Source organism: Polypterus senegalus, chromosome 17, assembly GCF_016835505.1.
Source record: "Polypterus senegalus isolate Bchr_013 chromosome 17, ASM1683550v1, whole genome shotgun sequence".
NCBI classification, from domain to species: domain Eukaryota; kingdom Metazoa; phylum Chordata; class Cladistia; order Polypteriformes; family Polypteridae; genus Polypterus; species Polypterus senegalus.
The window spans coordinates 99461777-99473366 of NC_053170.1; the positions used below are offsets into that span (position 1 = coordinate 99461777).

The following is an 11590-nucleotide window of genomic DNA, read 5'->3' on the forward strand; positions in this document are numbered from 1 at the left end:
GACGTACTTTCTCATCCCCTCTGAAATTAATGTCTGCCTGCATCTACGGCTGTGGGTCTCGCGTGTGGGTGAGAGGTGGAGACCTGGGTGCATTGGGGCATATCTAAGAGTGGGTTACAATATTCAGCAAGTGGATGGGTGAATATTTTAACAGATGTATCAAGCATTTACTAAATCATTTTTAGGAAAGCTTGTTTCTGTTATGATTCATCTGTTTTTAAAATTCTTTGCCATCATTTAGATATTTGCACTTTTTAATGTTTGTTCTTTACACATTTGGTTGTCCACTTTTTCCCCAATCAATAACAGAATTGTTACAACAAAATAAAATAATAAAAACTAAACATAAAACTGTTACTCCAGTATTATGAAAACATTACATAGTAGTGCGTATTCAGACAGCACTGTGCACAAAGCAGCTACCCAGTGCTAGACGGCACCCTAACAACAAGGCACCAGACCACCTAACGGTCACATCTTAAGGGATGTGGGAGGAATACGAGAGCACCCGGCCATGACAGAGTTCATGGTGGTACCTCACACCGAGCGATGCACCTCTCCACCACTTGGATGAAGGGACAAATGTATCGGTCTTGGAAATCGGCACTCACATTGCTGATGGTTAAGCGGCAGAAATGGTGTCACACCAATTGAACCTCCTACACCGCGCTTCTTACTCTTCACGTTAATACACTGGTGTATAACTTGTGTAAACCCTGCGATGGCCTTGTGCCCTGTGCTAGCTGGGATAGGCTCTGCCACCCCCCATGACCCTGTCCAGGACTAAGCGGGTTAGACAATGACTGACCGACTTACAGTATGTAAATACACTTCAGGTGCTGCCGTGCAAATCCAGAGCCACTTGCATCATACGGCTAACTACGTGCTAAACGGTCATTTTTTTTTGGTGTCTCATCCCACACATTTATTTTTTTAAATACGTATAATTATTTTTTTCCTGTCTGCAAAAGCTTTCAGAAAAACTGAGCATAAATAATGCCAAACCTAAATCACCCGACACTTTTTAAATACGGAAGTACCAAAATGAAGAGAATTGCTCATAATTTGGAAATACTTTTTTTTTAATCAATAAATATACTGTAGGTAAACCTTTATACAGCCATTTAAAATTCAACCACATGGTCCACTAATCATACCAATGCCACTTTAGCAAACAATACCTTTTTTTAATATCACCGCTTAAAATTAGGAGTCATGGAGCAGAGGCAGGAATCAGCCCTAAATGAGGTGTCAGGGCCAACTCACTCACAGACACACACAAGACAAATTTGGAATCACCTCACACAGCCACAAGGAGGAGACACAAACACTAATGCAGGTACAAACCAGCTGCAGAATTCAAACCCAGATGGCAGTGCTAGTCACAGCGCCATCATGTCAATTCCAGTTCGGTTATAACTGGTTCCATTAATTTAAAATGGGAAGGAATGGACCCTTCTGAATTTCCCCCTGCACTCAAATGACACCAAGGAGGTCAAAATACATACAGAGGTGTATTGGTCAGGACACACAAAGAAAAGGCTGAACAGAAAGTGAGTGGCAGAATGAAAACACCTGCTGCTTTGGATGGGTTGTCGGACCCCGGGTGGTCTTGTACTGTTCACCCCCCAGTTCTCTCACTTGGTCACAAACAACTTCCCCACTAGCATGCGATTATCGCTGGTTGTACCAATTGTGCGTTGGATGGTGTTTTGATTATATTCATGACAGAGCAGCATTTTTCATCTGCAATTTCCACCTTATCCCCTATAGGCTATTACTTACACACCGTGTTTCAAAGTACACTTGAACGTCTGTTCATGCAAGTTGTTGAATTAACGATTTGATCTGTAATCACTGTTTACTTTTTAAATAGCCCACCGATGTGACAGAAACACACAAGTCAGAATTCCAGCACATTGCACACGCGTCTCTTGAAGTTAAAAAATCTCAACCACTGCTCCGCAACTGACTGGTTTATTTCATTAAGGTGAGCTGTCACTTATGCAGCCAATTTGCTTTTTCTTGCCATTTTATTTTTAAATTAAATAGATTTTTTACCATTGCCCCGTTTCACTTTGGAGAAACCCGTGAGACTTGCTGAATGTGTGTATGATCACAGAGCTCTGTAACTGCCATCTTAAAACTGGCCATCAACTCCAAGCCAAAACATTCTTTGCAACAATACACATATTGTAGTTTTTAAAGGAAAAAAATGATTAATATATTTAAAACACCCATTCACTTATAGTATATAAGCCTAAAGAGAATGCAAATACCAATTAGACAAATGCAGTGGTTTCAGGGTCTTAATCTGACAAACAATTGAGCATCTACTAAACATTTACCATCTAGCTTTGGCTTGGTTTAGTGTCTTATTTCTCTGTCAACATTTTATTATTTTATTTGTTCAGAATAAACGCTACCCAATATCCCATTCAAGAAAGAACAGATCCTGAGAAAATAAAGAATGAGGAGGTTTAAAAAAAGGCCAATTTCAGCTCCATGCCTACATCTACAGTTGACATGACAGGAATTGCGTGAGCGTACAAGTTATGTTTACCATGTTGCCTCACTCTCCTCTGTAAAAGGCAATGTTTTTATCAGTTTCAAAGACCTTCACTTCATACAGCAGATTTGGTTCCATCAACTTCTGTAAGCTATCCCAGATGAACACGGCTATATTTTCAGCTGTGCTGTTAAAAAAGCAAAATAAATTCATTACAGTCAGAAAAAAATGAATACCGCACTCACCACACGACAAACCAACTCAGGATCCAGATTAGGACCCGAGTGTAGCCATGCAACAGGTTGACACCTCAGCACCACACAAGTTCAGATGGAGTGGAACACTGGGAGGTGAGATATCCAGTTCTATACTCGCAAACTGCCAAACACAAGCGTTTTTTTACTAAAATATTGTCAAACAGTTACTTCCAGCACAGTCTGCACACATCCCAAATAGTAAACTAAAAGCCCAACGGGAACACTTTTTATTAAAGTGAGGACAGGACTCTCCACAAACGAATGAGAGGGAGAGGCAGGGAGATCTTCAGTTCAAAGTCAGTCCCATGAGGCTTTAGTTCACGTTTCGTGAGGAGTGTTCCAGAAGTAACTACTTAACAATAGTTTAGAAAAAAAAAAAGCAGGTGTTTTTCATGCTTTGAGCATACAACTGGATAACTAACGAGAGGAATAGGCAATGCTACATTTTTCACATCCTTTCCCATTATACAGCACTGGTGAACTCATAAAGCATTGTATACGCTTGTATCACAGTTTTATTATCTCAGGTAGCATGGTTTCTGTTCAAAGATGGTTTCTGGCTTCCATTTTGTTTAATCCCTAATTTGCTAAACTTACTTTTAAAGTACAAAAAGTGCACATACCTTACAACATTTGCAAAATACGGGACATCCTTATCAAGGTTTTTATGATCTAGTGGTTTCATTACAGCCATCTTACAAAAAAATAAAAACAAAAAAATAACAGTAAATCAGCAAGTTCAAAGGTAGGCTTGGTACAATCCCTACAGTAGAATTTGCAGCAACACCCATTTTTAAGTCGATATTTTCCACAGCACACTAAGGCTTGGATAGGATTTAAACCTACAAGATTTGTAGTTTTTTATAGACATTAGTCTATAATCCCTGCACACACACATTTTATATACAGTATATATGTATGTATGTATGTATGAAGATCAGCCTGACCCAGACAGGCACACAAGTCCAAGAACACACACGTTTATTATTAATTTTTCCTGCACAGCACACATGGTGCCCAAATCCCCAACAAAGCCGAGTCCTTCACCCTGCTTTTCTTTTGTCTTTTCCTGCTGCCCCCACTCCTCTCCTGCAGGCTCTGTCCTCTGCCTCCCGACAGGAGTGAGGCGGCCTCTTTTATACTGCACCCGGAAGAGCTCCAGGTACTCCCCGATCAACTTCCGGCAGCACTTCCGGGTGTGGCGGAAATGCTGCATGCCAAGGGTCCGAAGCTGTCCAGGAGCCTCTGGTCAGCGGCTATTGGCCGCAGCAGAGTTGAGCTTCTAACCTCCAAGCCCTGATGCAACCCGGGGGGGGACGTGTCCCAGGGGAGGTACTGCTGTTGACATGTCCTCTCCCCCAATGGGCGTTTCGACCGTCATAATATAAATATATATATACCTACACACACGTCATATAATGTAACACAGGCTGTTATCCATTTTGTTTAAAACATCAGCTTAATTCCTTACAATAGGAGTGAACAAAGACAGTAAGTAATGTCATCCTGTAGACCTTCCCAGTGGCCATTGTGCACCAGATATTGTGGAAAACATCTTTTTAACGCTGACTTGAGTAAAATCATGGTGACACATTAATTACTAGAATGAGCTTTGGCTCTCATACTATGACATAATTTACTACAAATGACCCCATAAGCATTAGCACCCCAGAAATGTACCTGACCATTGCAGGGTGCACATAAAACACAAACACAAAAAACATAACACACAACTGAAGTCAATATATGTTTTTGGACAGATGAGGGAAAGTAAAATGCTTATGAACTAAGAGGAACTAGAAAACTCCGCATTACAAGCTCTAAACCCTAGAACTGGATATGCCCCCCCAAGCTCTGTGAGGTGATAATATTAGTACTTATTACCCTGCCATGCACTGTTGGCTCCTTTTTTTTTTTTTTCGTCAAGTACGGCTCAAACTTTCCAGGTTTTCATTAATGTGAATATGAACTTAGATTTTTCTCACTCAGATGTAATATTTAACACAAAAAAAAAAACCAAAAACACAGCAACAAGACACTTAATGGGAGTGTACCATTACACGAGAAAAAAAAAAACGGAAAGGTGTTCATTTATAAAGAGGACTGCTGCATTCTTACACTTCGCTAACCTGAAACATGCAATAAAGTGATTGAGAGACTCCACTTAAGTAAAGAGGCGTCATTTTACACTGGCCGAAAGTATCTGTAAGGATCGATTTTTTTTCGGTTCTGCTGCCGTGTTCTCTTAGTGCTACTGAATACATTATTGTTCAGAACTCAATTAAAGCAGTTTACCTCAATGCACTTCTTGAGATCTGTTATGTTCATTATCATTCCAGTTACTGGATCAATCTGAAAGGAAATTAAAAAAGTAAAATATATACAGTACATATGCATACATACATACAAAGGTGTCATGTACTGTATATCATGACCATGGAAAAATAAATAAACACGTGATTTCAAAGAGACCCAATTTTCAAATAATGTGTTCCTTTTGCCCTTATCGTACTGTGATGTTGGGCAGACATGAACATTAGAACAATCTAGACGAGAACAGGCCATTCAGCCCAACAAAGCTCGCCAGTCCTATCCACTTGTTTCCTCCAAGAAAACATCAAGTCGAGTTTTGAAAGTCCCTCACATCTTACTGTCCACCACACTACTTGGTAGCTTATTACAAGTGTCTATCGTTCTTTGTGTAAAGAAAAACTTTAAAAATATTTGTGTGAAATTTACCCTTAACAAGTTTCCAACTGTGTCCCCGTGTTCTTGATGAACTCATTTTAAAATACAAGTCTTGATCCACTGTACTAATTCCATTCAGAATTTTAAGCACTTCAATCATGTCACCTCTTAATCTTCTTTTGCTTAAACTGTAAAGGCTCAGCTCTTTTAATCTTTCCTCATAATTCAACCCCTGTAGACCTGGAATCAGCCTCGTCGCTCTTCTCTGGACCTTTTCTACTGCTGCTATGTCCTTTTTGTAGCCTGGAGACCAAAACTGCACACAGGACTCCAGATGAGGCCTCACCAGTGCATTATAAAGGTTGAGCAGAACCTCCTGTGACTTGTACTCCACACGTCAAGGCGCTATATAACCTGACATTCTGTTTGCCTTCTTAATGGCTTCTGAACACTGTTGGGAAGTTGACAGTGTAGAGTCCACTATGACTCCTAAATCTTTCTCATAAGGTGGACTCTCGATTTTCCGACCGCCCATTGTGTATTCAAACCTAATATTTTTACTTTCTATGTGTAATTCTTTACATTTACTGACATTAAATTTCATCTGCCACAAATCTGCCCAAGCCTGTATGCTATCCAAGTCCTTCTGTAATGATATAATGGATTCCAAATTATCTGCTAATCCACCTATCGGTATCATCGGCAAACTTAACTAGCTTGTTACTTATATTCCTATCTAAATCATTTATATATATTAAAAATAGCAGCGGCCCTAGCACTGCCCCCTGCTGGTCACCACTCTTAACACCGGCCAGTTCTGATGAGGTTCCTCGCACCATCACCCTCTGCTTCCTGTGTCTGGGCCAATTCTGCACCCATCTAAAAACATCACCCTGAACTCCCACTTCTTTTAACTTGATGCCCAACCTCTCATGTGGCACCTTATCAAATGCTTTCTGAAAGTCCAGATAAATAATCTCATAAGCTCCACTTTGATCATATGCTTTTGTTGCCTCCTGATAGAAATCCAGCATGTTAGTAAAACACGACCTCCTTCTTCTGAACCCATGCTGACTGTTCTGAATAACTTCTGTCCTTGTCATGTCTTGCTCAATCTTATCCTTAATAATTCCTTCCATTAATTTTCCTGTGATGCATGTTAAGCTGACTGGCCTATAGTTGCTTGGATCTGCCGTGTCACCCTTTTTAAGAAGAAAATGAGTATTATTTTCAACTGAATGAGAAGAGAGAGAGAGGGGTTGGAGAGTATACGCTGAATACAGCGCGTTGCCGCACTCACCACACGGTGAACCACCTGGACTGAGATCCAAGTGCAGCGGGTGACACCTCAGCACCACACTGAACACTGTTTTGTTTTTTTTTTAAAACAGTGGCACCAACCCCCAGGTTTTCCCTGCACGTTGGAGGACCTGCTGGCAGGGCTGGATGCAGATTAACGTCATACCCAGGACGATGCAATTGCAGGTTAAGGGCCTTGCTCAGGTGCCCAACAGAGTAGAGTCTCTTCTGACGTTCATGGGATTCGAACCACACAGATCCTTAGCCTCAGAGCCACCACTCTGTCCCCGAATGAGAAGCAACACCTGCAAATCTCACACCATGGCACACTCTCAGGAAAGACTGATTTCCTCTCTGCAGGTGAAAGGGAGCACGCTAAGTATCTTAGGGTTTTACTCACGAGTTGGGGTTGAAGAAAAAAAAAAACAACACAGTACGGTACAGAATCAGACAGCAGTGGTGAAATTGGTCCAAAAGCCTGTGTTTACCAATCAATCAATGTTTCCTTCCTCACCTAAATATAAATGAAAGAAAAGCTGCAGTGGGATGGGTTCCCCTACAAAGCTGTTGGATGACACAGGGAAGAGCCTAAAAACTCTTCTGAGGTGCCCAAATTACACCCAGTGTCGTTTTAGACTGGCATCTGCCGAGAATGACTCCTGTGAGCTTTTCAAATAAGGCATACCAGGCACAGACTTTTGGAGAGCTTGAGGCAGACCCATGACATGCTGGAAGGATTATACACACTCCCCTAGCTGGCCTGCTACACAGAGTCATCCAGAATATAAAGGATATTTGTTGATTTGGTTTGGTTTTCTCTGTTCAGCTATTTATCACAGAACAAACTGATAAAAGACAATGAGGTGAAAGTAGAAAAAGAAATGTTTACCTCACCACGGACTGTAACCTCCACTAAAACAGAAAAGGAGAGATAGAAGAACATTATTTAATACATCCAAGCGTAACAAATAAAACTCTGAATTGCATTGAGAGTCATGAATATGCAGTACATAAGGAAATTTCTTAAAAAAATTAAAATGAATCAGATAAAGTAGAATGCAATGTCAGACAGGCGAGATTGCATTGGTTTGGACAAGTGCAGAGGATAGATAGATAGATAGATACTTTATTAATCCCAAGGGGAAATTCACTGGGTATATTGGGAAAAGGATGTTAAGGATAGAGCTGCCAGGAAAGAGGAAGGCCTAAGAGGAGGTTTATGGATGTGGTGAGCAAGGACACGCAGGTGATGGGCATGACACAGCAAGATGACGAGGACAGAAAGATATGGAACAAGATGATCTGCTGTGGCAACCTCTAACGGGAGCAACCGAAAGAAGAAGATTAAGTAGAATGCAATGCTAAAACAGTTATCTGAAAATTTACCGGTTAACATACTCCATCTAGTACTATGTATAAATCCATCTATTAAGTAAACTGACTTTTTAAGGGGTCCATCTTTAAAACATCAGTCACATCTCTGGACGAGAGACCAGCATTTTCATGGACGCACATCCTAACTCGCTCACACTGGTTCAAACTTGAGCCATCGATTTGCCGAAAAGCGAAGTCATCAGATCGCTCACCTTTATAGTTGTGGCCATGCCCATTAGGATTATTGCACTTCCCAAATATCCGTTCATTCTCTTCATCACTTAAAGATTTACTAGAAAAAGAGACAATAAAAGATGTTTTAGAACAATACCGGGTAAGACAAGAATATTTTCTCACATATAAGCAAATCTCATTTTCATTTTTTTGGGTTTTTTTTTCCCCCTTTATCATTTACTTTTGTATTGCCTAATGTTAAACAGCAAACAGACTACTTTCAAAGACTTCAAAAATTAGAATTGTTGAGCCTGGCAGCAGGAATCAGCTGGTGCCGTATAGCACAAACAATGTCCTTTTTACTTTAAGAATCCTCCTTCGAAAAACAGTTACAAATATAACTTTAACTAAAGTCATAAAAGGCAATGGTTCAAGCTGGAGCCCCACGGATCCTACATGGAATCTGCACAATCAAACTCTGTCGGTCCAGAAGGTTTTTCTTGAATAGCTCCTGTGTTCCTTCCATATAGCCAAAAAAAAAAAAAAATCAGGTTAGGATAACTGGTGACTCTAAAATGTGCCCATGTGGGTGCGAGTGGTCCCCTCAAATGCATTAGCATGCTGTCTAAGGCAGTCAATGCTGCCTATAAGAGCTTCAGCTCCTCACGAGCCTAAGCTGGTCGGAATATATTACAAGATAAGATATAAATTTTGCTTGTGCCTCTCTTCATTTCTCAAAGTTTCCACTTCCTCTTCATTTCTTCTCATGGGGGTCAATGTGCCTGACCAACCCCCTCCCCAGTCAGACCCTTTTCATTTATCCATCCTCCTCCATTTTGGCCTCTTTGGCTTTCTCTATCCCATCACTCTTCTGCCCCCATATTTATTGTGTCTCCTCATCACAAATCCATAGCACTTCAACCTACACTCTTGTTCTTTCTCAGTTCTCTCTCCCACTTTTGTTACACCTCTGATTGTATTATTTCTTATAACTCCATATCCATCTCAAAATTCTCATTTCTGCCACTTCTAACTCTCCCTGCGGTGCTCGTCTTACTGCCCATCCACACGTCATTGCTGGCCTTACTTACCTTACTCACCTTAGTTCTTCCATAGCACAATACTCCTCATACCTTCTTCCAATTGTCACATCCACTTCTCAATAAAAAGAGCAAAGCACTGAACAATTATGACAGACTTTATTTCAGTACTAACGACAATGATGGTGCAGAATCATTTTCAGAAGCCACATATTTCATTACTAGGATGTGAAGACCCTTTTCCAAACTACAAGACACGAGGCAGGAATGAGCCCTCGATGGAATGCCAGCCAGTATGACAGACACAAGGCTTACTCGGTTTACAATCACCGGTTAACTCAACACTTACATCTCTTAAAAGTGAGTCATGCTGGAGTGACCGTTGAAAGAATTATTGGGAAGAGCGTGCACCGGGCGCAAGTCCATTCCCTCTACGCGGAACACAGTGACGCGTCCTTAAAGATATAAAATACAATTCCCATAATCCACCAGCACAGCCTGTCTGAAGCGGCAACTCGGATGCTTACTTTTCTACCGAATGTGAAGCGACACCTGCAAATTAAATTAAGTATATCGCTTCTTGTTGTTTACAGATGAATAATATTATGTAACTATTATAATACTTTCAGTTTTTTACTCCGCGTCTTCAAAATTTCAAAGTTTTGTCTGAAGTTGACGCGTGTCACGCTTACCCTCCGTCCAATTAACCGCCGCTTCTTACCCACGAAATCGTGAACTCTACGCAGCCTGCGCTCGCTTACCTGTGCAGGCGGTGGCTTGCGCTGAAGGTCTCCGAACGACTGATGTAGCCGAGCCGGCGGTCCGCTTTCACGCCTGTCCCCTGCATTTATTCGGCCTCTTGATGTTTGAGGCAGCGCGCGCGTTCCAGTTTGTGTACATTCGGTACCCAATCCGCGCGCGCATGCGCACAGTTCCGTACTAGGGCTAGGCGGCTGAGTCGAATCATGTGATTGAGATCACGTGACGGAGATCATGCGTTGCCCCGCCCACACGCTGAACCACTGTGACTGCTTTGTTTTCAAACGGTCAGATGGCAAATATTGTATAAGGCGGACTTACGTATCAAGCAGCTTATTCTTGTCCATTAATGAAATTCTCCACCGACATTTAGGGTGACAGCGTGAAGGCACGTGGTGTGGAAACAGAAAACGCATTGCGCTGAGAAACTTCGAATTGTCTTTTAGTTTGCAACAGATTGAAAGTTAAAATCACACAAGTGCAGCTCTGTATCTTCCGATGAGGACGCTCGATCTGATATTCAGTTTATTTTTGTGTGGCGCTCCTCATAGCATAAAGAATCAGAGCGCAGCAACAATTTCATGGCTTAAAAAATACATAATGCACAGGTGTAAAATAACAGATTTGATTAAACACACAGTAATTCATATCCACCTTAATAAAGTGTCTGTAGCTGTGTGTCCATCCATTTACATCTCAGTCATTCCAACAGATGGTGCATCACAGACATTATCACTGCTTTTATGAATCCCATACCAAATGGCGCATAATCGAAATATGCATGAGTTTGTCATTCCAACAGATGGCATTTGTAGTAAGAAGTCAAGCAAAATTACATCTTTTATTGGCAAACTAGAAAGATTACAATAAGCAGCTTTTGAGGCAACTCTGGCCCCTTCTTCAGGCACGATTTTGCTTGACTTCTCACTACATCCATAATGACTAACATGGCATAACATCCTAGTACTAAAAACATTTGATAGATAGATAGATAGATAGATACTTTATTAATCCAAAGGGAAATTCACATAATCCAGCAGCAGTATACTGATACAAAGAAACAATATTAAATTAAATAGTAATAAAAATGAAAAAAAATTAAAATAAAATTAATGTTAGCATTTACTCCCCCAGGTGGAATTGAAGAGTCGCATAGTGTGGGGAGGAACGATCTCCTCAGTCTGTCAGTGGAGCAGGACGGTGACAAAAGTCTGTCACTGAAGCTACTCCTCTGCCTGGAGATGACACTGTTAAGTGGATGCAGTGGATTCTTCATGATTGACAGGAGTTTGCTTAGTGCCCGTCGCTCTGCCACAGATGTTAAACTGTCCAACTTTAATCCTACAATAGAGCCTGCCTTCTTAACAAGTTTGTCCAGGCGTGAGGCGTCTTTCATCTTTATGCTGCCACCCCAGCACACCACCGCGTAGAAGAGGGCACTCGCCACAACCGTCTGGTAGAACATCTGCAGCATCTTACTGCAGATGTTG

At 41.2% G+C, this 11590-nt stretch overlaps 1 protein-coding gene across 1 annotated transcript; it reads right to left on the reverse strand.

The window, feature by feature from the left end:
* Window positions 1-1064: 1064 nt before the first annotated feature.
* Window positions 1065-10285, reverse strand: pts (6-pyruvoyltetrahydropterin synthase). Its single transcript, XM_039739678.1, has 6 exons — window positions 10103-10285; window positions 8340-8419; window positions 7643-7665; window positions 5062-5118; window positions 3390-3460; window positions 1065-2696 (listed from the first exon to the last, which is right to left on the reverse strand). Exons 1-6 carry the CDS (start codon window positions 10186-10188, stop codon window positions 2573-2575), a joined length of 441 nt encoding a protein of 146 aa, XP_039595612.1. The 5' UTR covers window positions 10189-10285; the 3' UTR covers window positions 1065-2572.
* Window positions 10286-11590: the final 1305 nt, after the last annotated feature.

Excerpts from the sequence above, each read along its gene's own strand:
- pts (XM_039739678.1), bottom strand. The coding sequence starts at position 10,188 with ATGCAGGGGACAGGCGTGAAAGCGGACCGCCGGCTCGGCTACATCAGT. Across the intron at positions 8,420-10,102 it reads GCAAGCCACCGCCTGCACAG|TAAATCTTTAAGTGATGAAG; the intron begins GTAAGCGAGCGC and ends CTCTTTTTCTAG. Across the intron at positions 7,666-8,339 it reads GCATGGCCACAACTATAAAG|TGGAGGTTACAGTCCGTGGT; the intron begins GTGAGCGATCTG and ends TTTCTGTTTTAG.